This window comes from Taudactylus pleione, unplaced genomic scaffold (assembly GCF_031769625.1).
Source record: "Taudactylus pleione unplaced genomic scaffold, aTauple2 ptg000114l, whole genome shotgun sequence".
Taxonomy (NCBI): Eukaryota; Metazoa; Chordata; class Amphibia; order Anura; family Myobatrachidae; genus Taudactylus; species Taudactylus pleione.
The window spans coordinates 477,203-501,388 of NW_028284516.1; the positions used below are offsets into that span (position 1 = coordinate 477,203).

At 45.6% G+C, this 24,186-nt stretch overlaps 1 protein-coding gene across 1 annotated transcript in view; it reads right to left on the bottom strand.

Annotated features, from left to right (window-relative positions):
* The window catches only part of DPY19L4 (dpy-19 like 4), a 39,699-nt gene extending 16,300 nt beyond the window's left edge, over positions 1-23,399 (bottom strand). Inside the window, exons 1-13 of the mRNA XM_088471494.1 lie at positions 23,219-23,399; positions 21,580-21,750; positions 20,867-20,980; positions 18,124-18,248; positions 17,835-17,925; positions 10,639-10,760; positions 10,222-10,367; positions 8,845-8,968; positions 7,209-7,343; positions 6,147-6,278; positions 4,750-4,848; positions 3,247-3,320; positions 3,001-3,159 (exon numbers count right to left, since the gene is read on the bottom strand). Coding sequence (XP_088327620.1) covers positions 3,001-3,159; positions 3,247-3,320; positions 4,750-4,848; positions 6,147-6,278; positions 7,209-7,343; positions 8,845-8,968; positions 10,222-10,367; positions 10,639-10,760; positions 17,835-17,925; positions 18,124-18,248; positions 20,867-20,980; positions 21,580-21,592 — 1,334 coding nt within the window. The 5' untranslated portion in view covers positions 21,593-21,750; positions 23,219-23,399. The remainder of the gene's footprint in view (positions 1-3,000; positions 3,160-3,246; positions 3,321-4,749; positions 4,849-6,146; positions 6,279-7,208; positions 7,344-8,844; positions 8,969-10,221; positions 10,368-10,638; positions 10,761-17,834; positions 17,926-18,123; positions 18,249-20,866; positions 20,981-21,579; positions 21,751-23,218) is intronic.
* Between the last annotated feature and the right edge of the window lie 787 nt (positions 23,400-24,186).

Consider the following 24,186-nt stretch of genomic DNA (forward strand, 5'->3'; position numbering starts at 1 on the left):
TAATCGCCAAGTGTGTACACTGCTTAAGGATGCCATGTAGTCTCCAGATTCCAAAACTTGGAGGATGGACCCGAGAAACTCAATTTTGAATATGGGAACCCTAAGGTGGAAATTTGAGATTGAAAAAGGGGTGGCAGGAACATTCTGGCTTTTGTACAAGGGAGATATTTGAGTGAGTAAAACCCCTTTCCTCGTTGATGAGGAGGTATGGAAACCTAGACTTTTGAAACCAAATGGGTATGAATGGATTCCTTCAAGGACCCCTAGTGGGATCTGAGGAAAGTCCTGTTGTGAAAACCAGATGTGGTGGAGGTCCAAAACATACCCTCTGGTAATAATATTTCAAACCCATGTCTCTGATGTAGACAGAAGCCACTGGTTGCTGAACTTTAGAAGACAGCTACCATTAGGTCACCAGGGGTGAGTGGAGACAGTTAAGCGGCCTGTTGGTTTGGGGGCAAGGTGACGTTCTGTGCAGGTGTGCTGGCCTCTAGAGCAGGTGCCCTGCGAGGAGAATGCGGACCCCTAGAAGGGGGCTGAAAACTTGGCATCCCCTGCGCTCGAAAGAACCAAGAGGAAGGGAACTTAGATTTTGGTGTAGTAAGACAGGAGGAAGGGTGTCTTGGATTCTGCAAGCTCCACAATGATTGTTTTCTCATTTTTGGCCAAACAATGCTTCCAAATTGAAGGGGAGAGACTCTATGGCCTATTTAGATTCTGCATCTGCCTACTACGTATGCAGCGAAAGGACCCATATGGCCGATCAAGACTCTAGCAGACTTAACTCCTGAGTCAATGGCAGCCTCTCCAAGATACACGGTTCTTTTCTGATGTTTTCAATGATGGGTATTAGATTACAATGAGGCGTACCCTTTCAGAGACCTCCATCCAAGTATTCAGCACACCTTTTAAATTCCTTGTTGACCGAGGCTGAAGAGAGGGCAGGTCTCAGGGCCATACCTGTGAAATAAAAAATGGGCTTCAAAAATCTCTCAAGATTTCTATTAGTAACATCCATGAGTGAGGCTGTATTAGGGAGAGGAATCGTCATAGCCTTGGCCAAACATGTAATGGGCATATCCACCGAAGGTGGCGTTTCCCACTTAGTTCTATCAGCTGGAGGGATAGGATAAAAATTGATAATCCGCCTGGACGCCTGAAAACTCCTCCACAGTTGACTCCAGGATTCAGCCAACAAATCCTCCAGCTGGGCAGAGGAAAGAAAGGGGACTACCTCCTTTTTCTTGCACTTAAAAGCAGCGAGATGCCCTGTTCCGGCGCATCCTCACTGTCCTTAATTAAGAGCATGGACTTAACCACTGCACTTAAGGCCTATAAGAAAGATACGTCTAGCTCTGAGTCCTGATGAGTCCTCCTCCCCAAGAGAGAAGAATTCAAAATTTGAGTTGTATCCCTGCTGCCTAAAGCGCAGGCAATGGACACTTCTGGGTACGAGGTACTACGGCCAGATCCAGTATCCTCTGTAAAGATGAGGACACCTCCACTAAACCCTGCACGGACTGAGACAACCTGGAAACCAAGAAGATTCTGAAGTAGGCGGCTGTGTGAGCTTCTGCTGTATTGGAATGGCACCATGTGCAGTCCACAGAGGAGGCTGTATAGAGATTGGGGACAGCTGTTTTGACAGCTCAGTCTGAGACCATGCAGGGCCCCCCAACTGGCGGAGATTAAACAATTCTCCTAGATGCCAGACTTAACTGCAGGAGCTCAAGCTGCTGGAAAAGACAGCCACCTCTGCGTAGGAAGAGTGTCTCCATGGTGGGCAGCCTGAAGAGGGAGTGCGCCACAGAGGGGCACAGCGCTGTTACTACGAAACATCAGGCAAGAAGCAGATCTCATCAGGGAAACCACACCTGCACCTCCTTCTGATATCCTCCATTTATTTGGCACCCAGCATCTACAACACTCCGGTAAACAACATGAAGACTACTCCCAGGCCACTACTAAACCGGATATTCCCACCGTGCCTCTTCATACCATTAGGAAGGAACTTTTCCTTGCATCAGACTTGGTAATAACATTTTGGAGAGACTCACTCTGCTCTGGAGTTCACACATAATCCAGGTGCCCCCTTAATCTTTATTTATAAGGGACTACAGCACTACTTTATACCTATGGTTTTATTTTTATACATATGGCTATATCCAATAGGTAATCTAAGTGTATATTCTTTATATGCTGCTATGTGGAACTCATACAGTTTTGTAATAATGTATCAATAAATAATTGTTAATATTTTTACTGCAGAATCTTCTGTAGGCAATACATATTGTTCAATATTGTTAAACTACATACACACTGTACGATCTGCACAACCAACGATATCGCTGAACGATCTTCCTTTAACTCTCTGTAGTGCACACACTGAAAGATATCTATGATAGATCTTTCAGTGAAGTCATCCTGCCACATCTCTGAACATGCAAATCGTGATGAAATCGTCCAAGTTGGCCTGCATGTACAGACGACCATAGATATCGTTATCGTGCATAGATATCGTTATCGTGCATAGATATCGTTACGTGTGTACGCACCTTTACAGTTATTGCCACCAAAGTCATCATCAGTTCACAACACTGCGCTGTCTTTTTCCTCCATTTTCCTTTTTCAAGTAAGGTGTATTACTTACAACTCTTCACATTCAAGTAAAGTCGACGTTTCGGTCAATAGCAGACCTTCCTCAAGACATAAGCCAAGCCAAAGAGAGAAAAACATGGTGGGGGTCATGTCTTGAGGAAGGTCTGCTATTGACCGAAGCTTCAACTTTACTTGAAAGTGAAAAGTTGTAAGTAATAAACCTCACTTGAAAAAGGACCCTGGTGAGAACACTCTGTTTCTATTGAAGTAGAATTGTGATTTCACTTAGGGGACTCCGTGGGCCTGAACCCCAGTCAGCATTATTGTTGTGTGTGCGCCAAATATATGTATATATAAAACAGTGTGCCTAAATGAATCCACATACAATCAACAATTTCTTACCGAAGCCTTTTAACTATTCCCTGGCATATGGAGCAGAGGCATATTAAGAAGACCAGGATGTAAAATGGCAGGAGAGAAGACTGTGTGAGCCGTAAGATGTAGTCCTGGGAGGGCGGCTGGAACGATTCCTGGCACAGCAGCCAATTGACTGTGAAGTTTCTACAATACAGTAATACAGTGAAGAACACAGTACAGACTGACAACGTGCCTGAATACGGAAACAAACTAAAATGACACAGAACTTACTTGGTCATGTTCAGTCCAAATTTTACTTCAAGAAACTTTAGAATTTGACGGTTTTCTTTATGAGGAATCACAGTCTGAAGAAAATAAAGTCCATGCTTATAGTAAGGAGGGCTTTAACATACTCTCCACCAGGCATCTTTACCTGACAAAAAAGCTACGTCTCTGTGGTTCCCAAACTTTTTAGAATTACGGCACGCTAGAGAATCAGCATTTTTTTCACGGCACCCCTGGGCCAAAAGTTTCTTACAGAGAAATTCAGCACAAATTAAATTAAATAAATAGTGCTTATATGTCACCCTTAGGGTCAGTTATGTGGTGGATGACAGGGCTACGCTTCTTTTTGTCTACATATTTTTTTATTCACAGCCATTAGCAGCGGTTTTGCCTATCACACTGACTAAAAGTCATTTTATTTGGTGCTGGACCACCAACCCGAGGTACCCCTGCAAGTGTCCTGAGGCACCCCAGGGTGCCACGGCACACAGTTTGGGAACCACTGCTATATTTCCTTTCTAAACCTTACAAAGCTGGGGATTATTCTAAAGAAGTTGGGGATGAGCAGTGCGCCACCTGGAGGGAAATGTATAATACATCCTAATTTGCGACTTTCTCTCTCCAACATGTAGGTACAATGAGGACTTGGAGGAGACTGGAGACACAAAGTTGGCAGCCCAAACATCTCTTTTTCTGTTCCTATTGGCTGGCCCTGGGTATTACCTTTTCCTGTTGTATGGGCCCATCCCTTAATCTTGTTATTTTTCATTATGGTTATTATTGTACAGAGTCTTAATCATGTTTATTGTGTAACTGCTGCCGTCACAGACGGAGTAATGGTTACCATTACTGCCTCACAACACTGAGGTTGTGGGTTTGATTCCCACCACGTCCCTAACTGTGTGGAGTTTGTATATTCTCCCTGGGCGTGCGTGGGTTTCCCCCCCCCCCCCCCCGAGTGCTCCGGTTGCCTCCCACACTCTAGAAATATACTGGTAGGTTAATTGGCTCCCAACGAAAACTAACCCCAGTGTGTATGTGTGAGCATGTGATAGGGAATATAGAGTGTAAGCTCCACTGGGGCAGGGACTGATGTGAATGGCCAAATATTGTCTGTACAGCGCTGCGGAATATGTGTGCGCTACATAAATAACTGGTAATAAATAAATAACTAACTAAAAAGATATAAAAAATATCTGTTTTTAACAACAAACTTTTTATAACAATCCAAAAGGGTATTTTTTATTTTTTTTTGCAAATTACAATTCCTGCCTATCTTGTTGAATTTGTCAGATACCCCTATGTAGCATACCCTGTAATATAATCATATTATTTCTAAACAGTGCTCCGAATACATGCTCACTGCCCAGTTAATATTTCCTTTACATATCTGCTGTCAACTACACTTCAACATACACATTGTATTGCTGTGTGCTGATGTTCAAATCACATACTCGCCAGGACAGTCAATAGATAGAGAATACGTTAAAAACATTATATAAAACGTACCCTTATTAAAAAGTGCAGCGATGCAGCTATTGTAAATGCCAAATAAAAATACATTATCTTCATCAATTTTACTCTGAACGTGCCGCTTTTCACACTGATCTGAGAAAAACAGTTAAGAGTGGAAGTTAACGGGAAACTTAATACCAAAAATAAAAATAGGTTATGCGTCTATATAAGGAATGTTCGGCAATCAATGTGACAAAATAAAAAATAAACATGCCAACTTGTGTGCTTTACTGATATGGAATTGCAGCAAGGACAGGCTTGTTGTCTCCACATAAGATCTCACGCACCAGCTGATATACACTCATGGAGTCTGCAAGAGACTCTCCAAGCTACAGGCAACACTACAGCCGATAACCTAATGTGTGAAACAGCAACAGAGGCTCATACACTGTGGCTCCAGCCGCGGCAAGGTGCCGGATGACTTGGCGTCTATAAACTGGGGAGTGCCAAAACTACACTTGTATAATTGTGTGCGACTGAGCCTGAATCTGCATACGAAGCGCTACAATGTAGCGGTCCATGGCTCTTTCTCACGCCAAGTTCCGTTGTGCTTCACCTGTCACTTTGTACCTGTGGTTAAAGTCGCAGTCCAGCGTCTCTAGTGCACCGAGTGCTGTATTGCGCTGTCTGTGATACGAATAAGACGCCAAATTTAAATAAAAGGACGGCGAGCTACATTTCTCGGGGCAGCTCTGTCTCGTCGGGTGACTATTTCCTGTATGGCGTAGGGACGCTAGGTGTATGGCGAAACATCTGTATATGAAGATTTGTAGTACAGTGAGAAGTGATGAAACCCTGAGGTTTCCTACAGGAAATCACTTACAACTGTGCACTTCTTCAATATACAAACATAAATGATATACAGGTTGAGTCTCCCATATCCAAAATGCTTGGGACCAAGGGTATTTTGGATATCGGAATATTCCGTATTTTGGAATATTTGTATACCATATTGAAATGTCTTAGGAATAGGGCCCAAATCTAAACACAGAATGCATTTATGAATCATATACACCTTATACACACAGCCTGAATGTAATTTTATACAATATTTTCTATAATTTTGTGGCTCAAACAAAGTTTGTGTACATACATGAAATTCATTTATGTTTCATATACACCTTATACACACAGCCTATAGGTCATTTTATACTTTATTTTTAATAATTGTGTGCCTTAATAAAGTTTGTGTACATTTAACCATCAAAAATCAAAAGTTTCACTATCTCAGTCATGCTAAAAATATTCCGTATTTCGGAATATTCCGTACTTCGGAATATTTGGATATGGGAGACTCAACCTGTACCATGTTTTTCTGATAGAGTCTTGATTATAAAGCGAGTTCTAAGGTTATATATACACATGAGAGCTACAATTCGTCCATCTATTACCTGGAGGCTTTTGGCAATCATTGAACCTACAACAAGGCACAACAGGGGAGAGGTCAGCAGTGCCAAATTCTCAAACTGGAGTAAATATCCCAAAAACACAGAGAATAAGTACATCTTATGTACGTCATGCACCTAAGAAACAAAACAAAACCACATTTATTTCATCAGAAATGTATACTTTATAAAATCACATTCTGCCTGGCTGAGCGTAATGACACTATTCACAACCATCCTAGGTCATTATGGTGAGTTCTGCTGGGACCAAAAAGATAGATTTTATTATATTCTGTACTGCAATCTTTTTTTTTTTTTTCAACCTGTAATTCCCAGCAAATTAATGTAACTCTTATTTACAAGCCACGTAAGAGACTTTGCATAAGTCATTTATATTTAAATGAAAAAGAAAAACAGATCTTCAATAAATTAAATGCACAACCCTTACTTGTGACCAATGACTGTTGGTTGGACCAGTCACTGGTTGGTTGGTTGGGTGGAGTGGAGTGATGATTGTATATGTTACATGCATCCAATGCAAATAAAAGTTGACCATTGTGTGTGCCAGACTAAAGTTCATGTAAATACAGCCTATTAATTGGCAAGTAATCTGCGATATCACTGCGCCATCGGAATCTTCATGACTATAGGGGAGATGTATCAAGCCTTGGAGAGATATAAAGTGAAGTTGCCAAAAGCAACCAATCAGCTCCAAACTGTCATTTATCTAGCACAGTCTATGAAATGACAGTTAGGAGCTGATTGGTTGCTATGGGCAATGTCTCCACTTTATTTCTCTCCAAGACTTGATACATCTCCCCTCCTATGCCCGGCCATTCGTTCCCCGTAGATTGCAGAGCAATGTACCCCACACGCCTCTGTGATGTCGACAGTATTAAATGAACGGAAAAGCTGCATTGTCGTGAATATTGGTTCAGTCCACAGGCTGGATGCCTTCACTTTATCAAATGACCACGGCTTCAACAACATTTATCTTGTGGAGAAACAAAAAAGCCTACTAATATTACTACTGTTCATGGTTTGGGGCTCTGTATCAGACAGTTTTACCTTTTCCTTCTTGACAAGCGACAGGCCATCGAGCAGACACAGAGATAAGGCCTGTATGAATAGCAGGTAATGGCTGTACTCCCACATCATTATAAACGTATAGGTTGATGCGCTCATCAGCAGGTAACAGAGCCTCTGTAAAAGGTAACACAAGTCACAAATAATCAACCCTACCAGAAGAGCCAGATGAGAGATCGTTGGGATAGTCAATTAGAGATTAGGGGGCAGATGTACTAAGCCTTGAAGAGTGATAAACTACCAACCAATCAGGTCCTGTCATTTTTCAAAGACAGCCTGTAATATGGCAATTAGGAGCGGATTGGCTGGTACTTTCTATCTCTCCACGACATAGTACGTCTCCCCCATATTTTATATGAAGGGTGGGTACACACTTGCACGCCATCAGGTCGATTTGTCGTTTCCGGGCAAGTTAGACCGATAAATCTGGCATGTTGTGTGTATGCCCGATTGCGCGCCTCCACAGGTGGCATGTGATATCGTGTGATTGGTTGAGCTGCACGGCCAATCACACAATATCGTGCATATTAATGAGATTGCCTGGGACGAAGGGTAATTGCCCCGTCCATCTGCACGATGGCCGGTCCTATAAGTGTGTACTCACCCTAAGTACCACTCACTTAAGCTGGTTTTATACCTTCATCACATCAAACTAAACCAACTCAACGATTGTCTGGCTATATCAGATCATGAAGTGGACTCCATACACGGACAGTTTTCTCATAAGATATGCCCAATATTCTGTCCCTAATGGTTGTCACAAATCGTTTCTCCCCATACATTCATCAGATTATGATTTCACTCAAAGCCAAATTAAAATAATGAGCTGGACATTAGGAGCTTGCAAAGACAAATTAAAAATATGTAGGAATCCCCCCAAAATTCTAAGCAGCACCTTCAGACTATTGCCACTTACTCAAAATCAGGGTGAAAACGGTCATGGGCTCCAAGCCCCCCTGATTTTAGGCTAAGCAGCTCTAGGCTGGGCTGGTGGGAAAATAGAGGACAAACCAGTACCAGGCCAGTTGGCACCAGCGTTGTGTTTCCAGGGGTGAGTTCCACAAAAATTGCTGAGCTTTTCTCTTTGCAGGCTTCAAAAAAGAAGGTCTTAAATGACCAGGAACATTGCCTCTATGCCAATACACAATTCCTTTGTCTATGCATCGCTTGAAGTTGTCGTGCATTGTGGCTATTTTCTCTACTGTTCATCATTCCTGCATGAACCTCGTGGTACAATTGCCCACCCTACAGCTAAGCTAATATAGATAGAATAGTGGGTGCTCCCAAGAACATATTAATACAATTTCAGGTTGGGTGCCAGAATAAAAAGTAAATTCAAAAGAAAGGAACGGCCCCCCATATGTCTGTATTGCATAAACACTCTGGTTTATTTTTCAATTATTAGCAAAATCTCTGTCCTGTGTGCGCCTTAAAACTTTACAGAAATGCTTTCCTAATTTGTATTGGTAATTTGCAATCAGGACTGTGCATAATCTTACACTTTTTTGGCAACATCCTCTGCTGTAGTTTGTGTGCTGTGCCAGGGGGGAGACATTCTAGGAACAGCAGGATAATAAGGGATGAGATTTTCTGCAGAAGGGCTCCGGCCTACGCTTACCTCTAAAGACAAATTGCTGTTGTTCCTAAGAAAGCCTGTGAGTGCAGCAACCTGACACGCAAAGTAGGGGAGAGCCCAGTTTTCTCTCAGTGGGATGGATTCTTCCATACGGGTAGTATCTGTCCTGGAAGAAAACACAAGGGGGCAGCAATACAGAAACATATTAATTCCTCCGCTGTCTGCAGTGAAAGCAAAAATAAGCCAACATAGGATTAGCACCGAGTCCACTAACTGAATGAAACGTAATAACCAATGCCATTAGTGTCTGCCATGCTGCAAGAGGGAGATGGATACCAGTGTTCTATATGTAATGCATGACTTGCTCCATCTAGCTTGAAGGACAAGTAAAGGTGCAAGATACACCTACAATCGGGCGTATAGTCACTTACATCTAGCTCCGCAATAACCTGCAATTTGCCGAGCACGCCCTCACTGAACTGTGCCTGCCCTGTCCTCATCTAGTTCTCTTTAGTTGTGAGTGTAGATGTGATCGAATTGTGTCACCTTCGACTAAATAAAAACTGTAGATACCAAACACATTGTTATTGTCACCAGTCACAAAGAAATGTGTGCTTGTAGGTTTAATAGCTAATGTCAGAACACACAGGCCACTAACACAGTGATCAAGTTGATAAGCACCAGTACAGATGGGTCCACATACATCTAGCCTCCTGATGCATTAAACAGCCCTTCTAGTTGTGCCATGCTCGTGCATATTTTTACCTTCAAATGAGTCTTATTCGTACAACGATGCGAATGGATAGCACAAGCAGCTTCTGCTGATTAAAATGATATGCAGCATGCCTATGTTCTGTAAGCGAGTGCGGGTGTATCTACATGCCAAATGCTATGTTACAGTGTCAGCAGCTGTAACCCTGTAACGTAGTGTTTAGTATGCAGATACACCCGCACTCGCTTACAGAACACAGGCATGCTGCATCCATTCTCATCGCTGTGCGAATAAGACGCATTTGAAGGCACAAAGACGCACGAAAAGACGCTCGGCGCTACTGAGTCACACTGAGCTCCCGCGTAAAGTGTGGCGCAACATTTAGCACATGGAGGAAAGATGTATGTGGGCACATCTGTAATTAGGTCAATGTCTGAAAAACAAATTTGAATAGAGCTCACTCTTTGGGCATAATAGAAGAACAATGCATCAGTCATAGCAGCTATTAACAGGGGTGGGAATAACAATGGGTACAGTGGGCACTTTGTGCTTAGTAATGTGCATACAATTTAAAAAAAAGAAAAAGAAGGCACAAATGGGCAGACAGAGATTTCGGGCTGTGTGTGTGTATGACCTGGAAGTGTCGCTTCCTGCGAAAGATCGCTCAGTGAAAGCCAATGTGTGCAGCAGCTAATCACTTCTCATACCTGTTAATAATAAACCAGGCTGCGGTCAGCATCCCAGCCAGCCAGGTCCCACTCATTATCCAGCTGGTCACAAACAAGGCACTGATATAAATTCCTTGCAGGCCAAATATGATCCCAATGTAGAAATAAACGGGGTCCACAACACCCTGTGACGGACACGGATACAACAGTCAGGTTAATTGCACTAGGTACTAATGAAAATATAAGCACAGACTTTACCCTGTGAAATACCCCAAAAAGCTGGGTTTCAAATACAGTAACCTCAGAAGTTGATAAAATTTAAAACTTGTGGATTTAAATATTTCTAAAGTTATACACTAGTGTTCCTTGAGTAATGGCCATTGTGTTGGAGTCTTGCCGTCTTCCTTTATATAGTATACAGAACAATCATCAGTAAAGGGAATGCATGGTGTTCACCTGACTTCCAGACATCTGATACAAGGCGCTGGCTATAAGCTCTGGGTACAGCGTCATCTGCTGTACAGCATTGATGGTCTTCAGTGGCAAAGTCCTGTTGTTATACGCCAGCTCAAATACACCTGGAAGGAACAGTAAGGACAAGTAATCCAAATACAGGTTATACTGCTCCAAATGACTTGTTTTTACAGAGGAGGGAACGGTATTATTTGATTAATTCATTTGTGACTACTATGATTAAGTTGAATATTGAAAGCCCCTATTGTAATTACATTATAAAAATAGTAGTCAGTATTTCAATATTAAGCATAATCACAGTAGTAAAAATTAATTTTCAACTTCATTAAATACCTCGTAATCTCTACTAATATAGTAAAAAAAAAATATGAGATATGGTAAAAACTTACCTTTGTTATCTCTATTTCTACGAAGTCCTTAGGGTTCCACAGGATACCTTGGGGTATAGGTGATGACGTCAGGCATCGGGCACCATAGAGTTAAGTTTTCAGCCTCCCAGGATGCACTAGGGTCCCCCTCCTATACCCCGCCCCCGAGCCAAGGCATCTCAGTTACGTACCAAGCCATAGGCTGGAGGAGGAGAAGGAAGAAAGAGAAAAAAGATCTGGACACACACAAGAATCACATTCTCACCAGAGGAAGACGGAAAAACCGGTGACCAGAGTAAAGCCCATCTGCAGCACAGGTGCAACAGGGTGGGAGTCCTGTGGAACCCTATGAACTTTGTAGAAATAGAGATAAAGGTAAGTTCTTACCATATCTCATATTTTCTACATCAGGGTCCATAGGGTATCCACAGGATACCTTGGGGATGTCCCAAAGCAGTATCCTTTAAGGGTGGGGACGCTCCTGTGCTGAAAGGAGAATCCGCCGCCCGAAGGAAGCATCCTGAGAGGCAAAGGTGTCAAACGCGTAATACCTCACAAAGGTATGGGCCGAGGACCAAGTGGCAGCCTTGCAGATCTGGACTGCAGAGGCACCACGTCGAGCAGCCCACGAAGGACCCACAGACCTAGTGGAATGAGCCCTCACAGTGGAAGGAACCGAAAGGCCTTCATGAAGATAAGCTTCTGAAATGGCCATATGAATCCAGCCTGCCAAAGTTTGCTTTGAAGCATGCCAACCCTTTTTACGGAAGCCATAGAGGACAAACAAGGCGTCCGACTTGCTAAACGAAGAAGTGCGGTCAACATAAATCCTTAAGGCCCGCACAACGTCCAAAGTGGCCTCACCCACCGAAAGATCCGGTGAGTTAAAAGCCGGCGCAACGATTTCCTCGTTGATGTGAAAACTGGAAACAACTTTAGGAAGGAAACCAGGACGAGTGCGCAGCACCGCCCTGTTCCTATGAAAAATCAGAAAAGGGGGTCTACAGGAGAGAGCCCCTAAGTCATAAACACGTCTGGCCGAAGCAATGGCCATAAGGAAAATTGTCTTAGCTGTCAGCCATTTGAGGTCCACTGAGCCGAGTGGTTCAAACGGCGGTCCCTGGAGAGCCCTCAGGACCACAGCTAAATCCCAAGGCGCCACCGGTGGAACAAAAGGTGGCTGAATTCTGAGAACACCTTGCATAAAGGTGCGCACATCAGGGATTGCAGCAATCCTACGATGGAACCAGACGGACAGGGCAGACACCTGCAACTTCAGGGACGCAAGGTGAAGCCCATGGTCCAGTCCCGCCTGTAGGAAAGCTAACACTCTAGACAAAACGGAACTCCCGAGGAGCCTAACCTCTCGGCTGACACCACTGGAAGAACGTATGCCACACACGATGGTATATCCTTGCAGAAGATGGTTTCCGAGCTCTTAGCATAGTTTGCACTACAGAGCTGGAAAACCCCCTGGACCTTAACATGGCCATCTCAACAGCCACACCAGGTCCGGGTGAAGACAATGACCCTGTGACAGGAGGTCCGGGTGTAACGGCAACCGCAGAGGAATGTCCACGGACAGTCCCTGGAGGTCTGAGAACCAGTGCCTCCGGGGCCACGCGGGAGCTATCAACAGGAGCGTCCCTCCTTCCTGATAACAGATAAGCAAACCGGAACGTCCACCGGACGGACAGAGCATCCACCAGAGACGCCTTTTCGTCTCTTGTGCGAGACCCGTACACCGGCAACTTGTTGTTGTGCCGTGACGCCATGAGGTCGATCTCTGGAAGACCCCACCTGTCCACCAGCAGTTGAAAGACGTCCTGGTGCAGAGACCATTCCCCCGGATGAACGTCCTGGCGACTGAGAAAGTCTGCCTCCCAGTTTAGAACTCCCGGGATGAATACTGCTGATATGGCCGGGAGATTGCGCTCCGCCCAAACCAGGATTCGGGACACCTCTACGAGAGCCGCCCGACTTCGGGTTCCTCCTTGCCGATTTGTGTAGGCCACGGTGGTAGCGTTGTCCGACTGGACCTGCAGTGGGTGATCTTGGAGAGCCCGATGTGCCTGCTGGAGAGCATTGACCACCGCGCGGAGCTCCAAGATGTTTATTGGAAGCTCTGTTTCCGCCCGAGTCCACCTGCCCTGGAACAAGTGTGGACCCGTGACTGCTCCCCAGCCCCGAAGACTGGCGTCCGTTGTCAACAGGACCCAATTCGCCACCCAGAACGGACGACCCTTGTTGAGATGGGTCGTCTGCAACCACCAGGCTAGGGACAGGCGAACCTCCGGAGTGAGTCTGGGACCGTAGACTCTGAGGCAGTCCATTCCATTTGGACAGGATCAAGTGCTGCAGAGGTCTGGAGTGAAAATGGGCATATTCCACCATGTCGAACACCGACACCATGGAGCCCAGTAACCTCATCGCAGAGTGCAGAGACACCCGGCGATTCTGCAGACAACTGCGCACCCTCAACTGCAAGGCAGAGATCTTTTCCCACGTCACAAAGATCCTTTGCTGTCCGGAGTCCAATAAGGCTCCGAGGTGCAGAACCCGCTGAGACGGGATCAAGGTGGACTTCTGCCAGTTTATCAACCAGCCGTGCCGTTGCAGTACTGCAATGGTCAGGTCCAAGTGGCGTAGAAGGAGCTCTGGAGATCCTGCCACCAACAGAAGGTCGTCCAAGTACGGTAACATGCGGACTCCCTGCAGCCGCAGGGAAGCCGCCATGACCGCCATCACCTTGGTGAAAACACGTGGTGCTGTCGCCAACCCAAAAGGTAACGCCCGGAACTGAAAGTGGTCGTTGCGGATTGCAAACCTGAGGAAATGTTGATGGCGTAAAAGAATAGGGACATGCAGGTAAGCGGGGGCCTGTGCCGAAAGGAGAGAGCGTACCCGTGAGAAACCACCTCGAGAACCCAAGTGTCTGTCGTGGTAACCGACCAACACTGGGCAAACTGCAGCAGGCGGCCTCCCGCTTTGGGATCCCCCAAAGGCAGGCCCGGACCGTCAGGCCGCAGGCTAGTCATCTGGCTTAGGGGCCGGACGTCTGGTACTCCAGGCCTGCTTCCGGGGCTTGGCCGATTTTTTGGGGCCAGCCTGTCAGGGAAAGGACTCTGCTTTAGGCCTACCCTGGGCCCTATAAGGCCGAAAGGACGACGTACCTGAACTGGAAGGAACTGCAGCAGACGGGAGACATGCAGATTTGGCTGCCGCCAGCGTGGCTACAAATTTGTCCAGGTCCGGACCAAATAGGACTTCTCCATTAAAAGGCAAAGCTCCCAAGACCTTTTTGGAATCAGCGCCCGCCTTCCAAGATCGCAACCATAAGGTGCGACGAGCAGCTACAGCTGCCGAAGAAATCCGAGACGCCAGGGTACTGATATCCAAGGCCGCTTCATTGATATAAGTGGCCGAATCCTGGAGATTGTCTATCAACTCGGTCTGTTCAGACGAACAGTCGGAATCAAAAGACGCCTCCAAAGTATCAGCCCAGCGCTCCATAGCTCTGGCTACCCAACAAATGGCCATAGCCGGCCTAGCTGCCCCCCCCCACAAGGGAATAAACGGACTTTAGGCAGATCTCCACCTTACGGTCCGTAGCGTCCTTCAGGGAAGACAAGGAGGGCATGGGCAATGTGGCACTACGGACTAGGCGTGTCACATGAGAATCCACCTGTGGAGGGGATTCCCACTTAGAAAAATAATTATCCGCAAACAGATAAGCCACCGCCAAGCGTCTCTGAGGCCGATACCGTTTGCCAGGACGTTTCCACGCCTCCTCTAAATGGTCCACTAACTGACCTGAAAGAGGAAACACTGTGGCGTCACCCTTAATATCCTTAAAAAAGGCATATTTAGACTTGGACACCGGAGGATCTTCATCCTCAATCACTAAAGCTGTGCGGACCGCCCGAATAAGTCCAGGAATATATACCTTGGACCTAGCGTCCGATTCTTTAGTACGGAGAGGTTCTTGGTCAGAAAGATCCAGAATCTCCCCATCATCAGACGTCACGTCGTCATCCTCATAAGGAGCGGACAGAGACGCCATGGGCCGCTTATGTGGCCTCAACACAGACTCCCCTTGTAACACGTCCGACAAGTGCTGTACAGAACTGGTCAGAGAATCAACCCACGCAGGCTCCTGAGAGACTTGGGGAGGGGAAATAGGGAGACTGTGTGGTACCATCAATTATCTCGGGAAACCCTGCATGGGTGACGACACCACTGACTGCTGGGACAATCCCATCTGTGTGAACGCAGGCTGCGGAGCTAACTGGCCCACAAGGGTTGTAAGCGCTTTGGCGAAACAAGCCCAGGGCGGCTCCTGTACTGGGGCCGTTACAGTAATTGGTCGCGCCAATAAATAACACTGCCGACATAGCCCTCCGCGCTACCCTCCCCCTCCGCTATAGGTACCTTGCACATAGTACACAAAAGCTGGAGAGGAAAGTCACTCTCAGACATGATGGTAAGTATGTGACCCCTCTCACTGATACACGTAGTATAGTGTGAGACCACCCTGCAATCACCGCACCGCAAGGGCTTTAGCAGAAAAAGATCAGGGACAGTGAAATGGCTGACAGTAGAAAATGAAAGTACAGGCAGCAGCGCTAGCAGAAGTCACATGCAATGCAAAGAAATTCAATTCCTGCACTAACAACGCTGATAATCAACTACGCAGACACAGAGCCTGGTAGGACACAGCGCTGCATACACAGACTTGAACCAGACGGAGGAGAGGTATGCCGGGGGACCCAGACAGCGATGCCACCGCTTCCAAGCTTCCAGCAGCGTTCACCATGCGCTTGTAAAGATGGCCACCGAGGAGCATAGAGGAGGCCGGCCTGGGGGTCAGCACAGTGCAGAGAGGGCTGTGTGCAGCGGGGGAGGCGCCGGCTGCGTACAGGGAGGCGCGCTCCCCTGGCATGCAATTAACCCCTGGGACACCGCAGCGCTACCGCTCAGCTGCGGTCCGCTGTCCCAGGGGGGTAGTGGAAGCGCAGGTTAGGTACCTGGCTCCACGCTGCAGCCAGTCCCCAGGGAGTCCCCTGCCTGGGGACTCTGGACCATGTTTCAGCAGGGTCCCACCGTGGGACCCCGCTGCTTACCTGCTGCCCCCCTTGGATCCGGCCATGGTCCCAAACATCTGGGGTCACCGCTAGCTGTGACCCCAGATGCTTACCAGCATCCCCGGATCAGTACCGGCGTTCTGGTACCGGTGGGGGGTGTAGGGAAGAGAGCATGGACGTCAGCACTGACTGTCCATGCTGTACTTCCAGATGTGCAGCCACAGCTGCACTGAAGAAAACTTCCGGGGCTCTTCTTAGCCCCCACTCCAACAGGCGCATCCGACTCCGGCCGGGCACCAAACTAAACTGAGATGCCTTGGCTCGGGAGCGGGGTATAGGAGGGGGACCCTAGTGCATCCTGGGAGGCTGAAACTTAACTCTATGGTGCCTGATGCCTGACGTCATCACCTATACCCCAAGGTATCCTGTGGATACCCTATGGACCCTGATGTAGAAAAAAGAAAATTAAAATTCATGGGATATGCAAACACCCAAAATAAAACAGTAGGATCATTGAGAACACACCTAGCACCTCCAGTAGGGTATACAAATGTAACTAGCCCATGTGGCTTATAATGGGAAATTCTACACACAGAGCTTTTTCTATTTATTACAATGGGTCCACTCACTATAATCCCTGCACATGCACACGCACACACACACACACACGTATGTAGACATACATACATACATACATAAAAGTCACCTCAAGAATATTGAACATATCTCAACTGACTGAACCAGTGAAAAAAATCATTGGTCATTTCCAATAAATTAACTTTTCATAGATTATACCTGTTCTAGATTTATCATTGGCGAATACACTTAGTTTAGACATTAGGCACAAGGATCCACCAGGTTTTATTTTTAGGTCAATAATGGCAGCGGTGGCTTCCTTGAGGATTCCAAAATAACAGCTAAGAATACGCCTTAATATATCCGATATACTGTAAGCTTGTGAGCAGGGCTCTCTAACCTCTCTGTCTGGTGACATTCTTGTTTATTACAGTGGGGGGTGATTCAATTCAGCGCGATGCTGAATAGCCCTGGGAGGGAGGGAACTCGCGGGGCTATTCAATTCACTGCGCTGTTTAGTTGAACGTAAGGATTCCTGCTCGCACCCCCTTGGGGATGCGAGGAGAAATCAGACTAAAGTTACTGCTCAGCGCGGCAGTGACAGCTGCGCGGCCGGCACTTTAGTTGGAGAATGCTGGTTCTCTAAGAAGCAAGCATCCAGGTTAAGACGCGAGAACTAAGCATCCAGGTTAAGACTCTCCTACTTAACCACTTGCCGACTAAGCATTCTGCGCAGTGAATTGAATACCTACGGAGCTCCCTCCCGGAGCTATTCAGCATCGCACTGAATTGAATCGCCCCCAGTGTCTGTTCCCATTTGTAAAGTGCTACGGAATATGCTGTCTATAGAATAACTCTAGTCAAAAATTCTCCCATTACATAGGCCATCCCCTTCCTCCATAAGATTTATTTTAAACTTCAGAAAGTCTTTTGATGAATAAGCCAGAAGTTAAAATGCAAATTACCAGGCCTTCCTACCATTTGTTTTTATCAAATCATTTATGCACCCTTTAAAGCCCTACGTATGAAACTTAAAAATATTAAATATTATAATTTTCAAAAACAAATTGCTTCTCACTGAGTCACAGTATTCCAGCTAAAAGTGAGTCTGATATATATGACATTCATAGTATTTGAAGGCCTTTTGTACCTCTTTCAAATGAGGGTGCCCTCAGCATGTCCTTATAAAAGGAATAATAAACGGCTCCATCCCCCTGAAATGTGATTTCTCTTTCCAGGTCCTAAAAAAAGAGAAAACAACACAGACGAGGAGATGGTAATTACCATTCCATCAGGTGCACGCACACAATGTATGTCCCTATCAGATGAGAAATACTATACACATGCTAAAGGGAGTGTAAGAGGCAAATGGACAGCCCTACATTAACCCCCATATAGCACATATCAACATTGTACCACACACCAAGCAGTATGCTTACCCTGCGGCTGGAAAACCAGAACTTGCGTTCATGGTAGGTGGAGAGGTAGGCCGCATACATCATGCCACTCGTAACCGTTACCAGGCAACCAACAAATATCTTTGCAAACCGCTGCACTGCAACACCTGGAAAAGTGGGAGAATGCAGGAATCAATAAATGAAAACAATGGGGTACATTTATAGAAAAATGGCAAAATGAAAAAAAATGTAGGTGAACAAGCCTTAAAATGTCCTGGAAGCGTCACAAGTGCCACGTTTAGGTAATACAGGTAAGAGTGTGTAGCACTTATAGGTCTGGATGACCGTGACATGGATAGAGGAGGTTACAGCAAGTACAGATACTTTGGAATGGTGCGGGGATAGTGTTCATGCAATGCATTATTGGTAGGGCGCTGCGCCCCTGCCCAATTTGTAAGTGCAGATTTGCGCCTTGCACTACCTCGAAGTATGGCGCCGCCACACGCACACTTTCAGCTGGGTCACGCAGAATGCGTTGCAGCCAATAGGATCTTGCTTTCTCTCCCATCCAATAGCTGTCAGTCAGCGCTGTAGAGAGGTCACCAAATCAGCTGGCTTGCTGACTGGTATGTGGGTGCATAAGGGTGTGCGAAACCGCAGACTTCGTATTCACCCCGTGTGATCACAAGTCACAGCAAATGACAGCTCCTTGGACGTGGTCACATACGGTAATCTCCGTATTCGGCTGTGGTTGCAGTGCTTTCTCCAGGCAGTCTCTAGCCGGCTGCTTGTGGAGTTATTAGTGACAGATCCTGCTGAAACCACTGGCTGTTGTCATCTGCTTTCATCCATTGATTTGGTTGGACCTCAGTGTCCCATTGTCCCAGGCCGGCTACATGGGGTAGTGCTCTCGGGGAGGTATTTAATTCTAATAAAACTGCTGTATGAAAGTTCCCTACTCTGGATAATTGGACCCAGGGCCAGATTAACAATGGGGCAGATGGAATAATGTGAATAAGGGGCACTACTGTCTGGCATAATATGAATTGGCCAAACTATTGTGTACACTGTGTGTGGCATAATGTGAATTGGGGGCATTATATTACAGTACATATAATGTAACAATTATATATTTTAAATTACTGATGTATATATCACTGTATAGATCAGCTTTATCGATGCGCCCAAACAATTTGCCCTTCAAAATGAAAAATGTGTCTTCTTTGGTGGTCAGCACCCTACCCAAAAAAATCTTACAGTGAACACTACGGGGAGCGGGAGCTCAGCCTCCCTACAATGAGTCCAAAATGTTGCAAAGATTATTTATTGGGCTTCCTATTCCAATTCTGATCCTGCTTTTCTTAGAGGTCTCTCTCGGCTCCCTATTAATCTAAAGATAAGCTTTAAAATGATTATTTTCTTGTACAAAGCCATAAAGTCCTATGTTCCTTCATATAATTCTACTCATCTACAGTATGCAAGTAAAAAGCTTTGCTCCTCTCTGGCCTGATTGATACACAGACAAATTCACCTTGTATAAGCCCATCCCATAGGTTATCTCCTGGAAGGCCTCCCATTAGAAATCTGCTTTCTTGTTACTTATTTTGCATTTATTTATATTCTGCGCTTCTGCCTTGTCTGTATCTTGGTTACATAAAACTCTGCATAAACTGCAAATATTCGAGAAATACCTGCATACATACACGCGTTCTGCACACACTAAACAATAGCCAGGGAAGGGGACAATGAGGCATGCCTCTAAATAGAGTCAACTCTCATTAGACTAAAACAAAACAGTAATTAGCAAGCAACAAGAAGCCCGTTTATTACCATCTGTATGTGGCTGGGTATATATTCGCTGCATTCAGACACTGCTTTAACCAGCACACAATGATGTGAAACTATGGCTGCCTGAAATTGACCAAGATAATAGACCCTCTCCATACCAAGACAATTGCCTCAATATGGGATAATTAAGCATTATTTGAGACCTACCCTCCCAGAAGTTGCTGATTCGGATCAGACTGAAAAAGTGCTGCTCAGCCTGCCTCGTCTTGGACACTCCTACACCCAAGCATGCTATGCTATACAATGGGTTGTCTGTACAGGCAAAGTGTAATAGGCAATTCTGTACATTTAGCAGCATTACCTGCGCCCATGTTTTACTTATTTATTAAGCTTGCTAAATACGCATTTGCTATTAGTCTTCTAGAAACTCTTTCTAATACATCAAGATGCAACTCTCCATTTTGTGTATTAAAATTATAGACATGATTTGCAAAACATTAATAAAACTGTGGTTGGGCATCTCCTGTAACTTCCAAAATATTTAATGGCACCTGCTTTACAATATAACCGTATGCATTATGGGCCTGAGTTGTACAAAGTCACAGCGGCTGTGCAATAATATACACGGGCGGCAGGAGGTGTCTTCTGTACATAGCCGCCTACTGTCTGCTTCTCTGATCCGCTGCTGCGTCCGACGTAGCCATCGGATCACTTGCGTGAACAACGGACATCTGAGTAGGCCTCAGGTTACTCAGGATGGCCATAAAATTCATGCAGCCGGTGCCACTGAAGCCGCGGTGGAAGACACAAACGTTTCAAAAACACTCCCTGTTGCCGCCCCTTCCCCGCCGATCACCAACCATCAGGTTTGCTTACAACTATGATTTGGGCCCAATAGTACTTCCACGTTTCATTAGACAGAGTGATTTCAGGAGTCACTCAGAGCCATAATTAAGAGAAACAGCTTTGGTCAACTGAGTACTGCACTACAACTTACATCTTGCAGATATCCCCATTTTTCGGTTGACTTTGGGTTTTTCAGTTTGTTCCGTGCCCCTTGTTTCTGACAGAGGAGCCTTATTTCTGTGCCTCATCTCCACCGCTGGTGAATCTAAAAAACCCAAACACTGAATAATTACATTTACAGACTAAACAGAGCGAGGTAAGATGAATAAAGGTAAATATGTGTTCACTCTAGATTGCTCATCCAATATTTGATGATAGTGGAGTAGATGCAAATATTTTGTGGGATGATAATATATCAGCCATTCAAATTGTTATGAACTAGTGACAACCCTTAAGGTGCCCATACACGGTGCAATAAAGCAGCCTATCCGACAGATAGGTCTGATTTGGCTGCTATATTGTACCATGTGTGGGCATGATATTGGCCAGTGCACACACCTGTGGGGTCGTACATCGCACCCCCAGATCTTACTGCAGGTTCAGTCGATGCAATGTGCGATCCCATGCATCGCTATGCGGGTGGGGGAGGGAGGAGCCGGCATATCGGGCGGTCGGCCACCCAATCGCACAGTGTGTGGGGACCGCCCGATATGTTGGACGTCGGATCCCCCTTCGCTTCGCACATTGCATATCGCACAGTGTATGGCCAGCTTTAGTTATGAGTCTCCCAGTGAGCCAACAGGTTGATTTTTGTAAAATTTCAGTTCAGCATATAAAATGTCTGCCTCCATCTTGTGTGTTTACCTTCAACCTCCATTTTGAAAAGTCTGCGATGATCTTGAAAAGCTCAGTCAGTGAGGGTCATACAGCCCATGCTATATGTAGCCTCCGCACCATCAGCAGGGAACATTACAACATGAAAGGGTACTGGTAGTGGGCACAACAGTATACTAGTTACAAAAAGTCCTTGAAGAGCTACAATAGAAAGAAAAAATAAACTCACATTAGGCAAAAGCCAAAATAACAATGAAAGCTTCCTATGGTCAGATGACTCCTGGGGATATCTAGGTTTCCGCCTAGGTCCTGTGGCACTCTCGGTGCCCACCAATAAGTGAGCCCCTCACTTGTTTTACAGTTTTGGTGTAGAGTTGTAGAGGTGTGAGCCTGGCAGTACCTGGAGTCTGGGTCAGATCAGTGCAGAATGATCAGGGCCACCACCTGCCTAAAGGGTACAGGTACCACCATTGCTGCACTTTCCGGTATGTATTCGTTTTCAGTTGTAGTGGAAGGGGTACACCAGGTTGTATGGAGTGACCCGAACTTGCCTAGGGAACCATGTATGAGGTATGTGCATCATGGGGCACAAGCATTGCGATACAGATTGGCCCCTATATCAATCATTCAAACATATAGCCTTTTATTCAGAGTCAGACTGAAATGCTATTTGCAATTTTGTTTTGTCTCGATTTGTTTTTTGTTGCACTGTGCATTTTATTTCACACTAAAATGTGAATTGAGACTATTTACAACTATGGGGCTGGCATGGGCACGGAGTCGCAGGCAGTGGGCATGCGTGTAATCGCAGTGGGCATAGAGTTACACTACAGTAAGGGGATGGTGTGGGCGGGTATTCACACAGTGAGCCTAAAACGGGCGTCAGAAAGTCTCAAACGCAGCGTCCTGGAGGGGTCTGAGCCACTTGTGCTCTGTCCCTGGTGTAAGTGTAAACTTAATAATGGCTGCGTGTAATTATACACAAATGGTGGAAACATCTATTTATGCAAAACCCCTAAAACTGATCCAAAGATTTTAAATGCGACTTTACAATGCTGTCAACACACTCGTTTTCCACAAATAAAGACTGCTCCAGACTCACATGGGGATGGGGAAGCCTGCACATATATTCAAAAGTGTATTTAATTATATTTGCCCGGCTTTGCTAGACATTGCAGATGCACCAATCCACTTGGGTTCTTTTCTGCCCTTATCCTGCCATCTGTAACTTGTTTCCTTCCTGCACTGCAATTTTTAAAGTCACCTCTCACACTTGTACAAGTTGAGGGAGTCGTAGCACCAGATTGGCTTCAGCAACTCACTGTGAATGGGGCGCAAGATGCGAATAGATTTGCAAATGCATTTAGCGACTCCAGGAGTGACTGCCTCTGAATAAGCCCCATAGTGCAGTTACTGTAGCAGAGGAGGAACTGGATCATTTGCATAAGAGGAATTGAACAGGAAAGCATTTAAAGTATCACCCAGACCAATCATTAGTCTAATCTTACTCAGGAGTTGTAGTGTGATAGGCATGGAATATGACAATCTCAATATCAATAAAGAAAAAAGCAACAGTAACACAATGAGCATGCAAAAAAAACAAAACACACAAAACGAAACAAAAAAAAACAAACAACAACCAAGAACTGTACATTAAAGAATCTTATACCATAACTGTGGGAGAGCTCTGCAAGAGAAGAGGTTAAGGTGCTCGTCTCCAGCACATGTGTCTCAGTGTTCCCCGGCTACCTGGAGGTCACCCCCCTGTGCCCAGCTCAGGTCCTGCTGCACGGCTCCCGGCGATTGCACATAGCAGCATCAGCTCCCATTCACACACAGCAATGCAAAGCAGGAAGTAGACGAGCTCAATCAAATACCTATTCAAGGAGGATCAGTCTTTAGTGTTCTCAGTCTGTTCATTCTAAAAAAAAAAAACCTGTAGATTCCCTGCTCAGCCTCAGACACAGCAGAGCAGATCTGGGAGGAAGTTTTTCTAACCCGGCTGATACAAAGTTTACTCAGTAGCAATACACTCCACTATGGGCCTGATTCATTACCAATTGCAACTGCGATCACGTACGCAATTGGCCGATTGTTGCGTACTGCGCATGCATCGAGGTGCTCTAGCGAACTGGCCACTTCGATCAGTGACTACGCAGACCCATCGCAGAGTGATTGACAGGAAGTGATATTTGTGGGAGGTGACGGGGGATGGGGCGAAACGCAGGTGTGCCAGAGCGTTTGAACGCTGTTGCATGGGCGTGCATAAATTCGCCACTGCGAGCCCATACACGTAATCGCTATTGCTATCGTAGTTGCAATCCGTTGTGAATCAGGGCCGATGACCATCTTCGGTTAAGGAAATGTCAATGTCCTGTGACCCTAAAAATCTGACTTTTTTTATAAACTAAGCGACAGAGTAGCAGCTCACAGTCCCTACTTTTGCAGAGTATCAGTTGTATTACTTATATTTAGGGTACAGAAGGGAGTTGAAAAAATAGGAAAAACTGCTTGCAGAAGGCTGTACAATTTCCATATATTTCTTCTACATTAGTGTAAGAGCAAAAAAATCTGCCTTGGTATTGGGGCATATTTATTAATTATCGTGTCCTAGTTCCGATAGTTGTAATTTCTTAT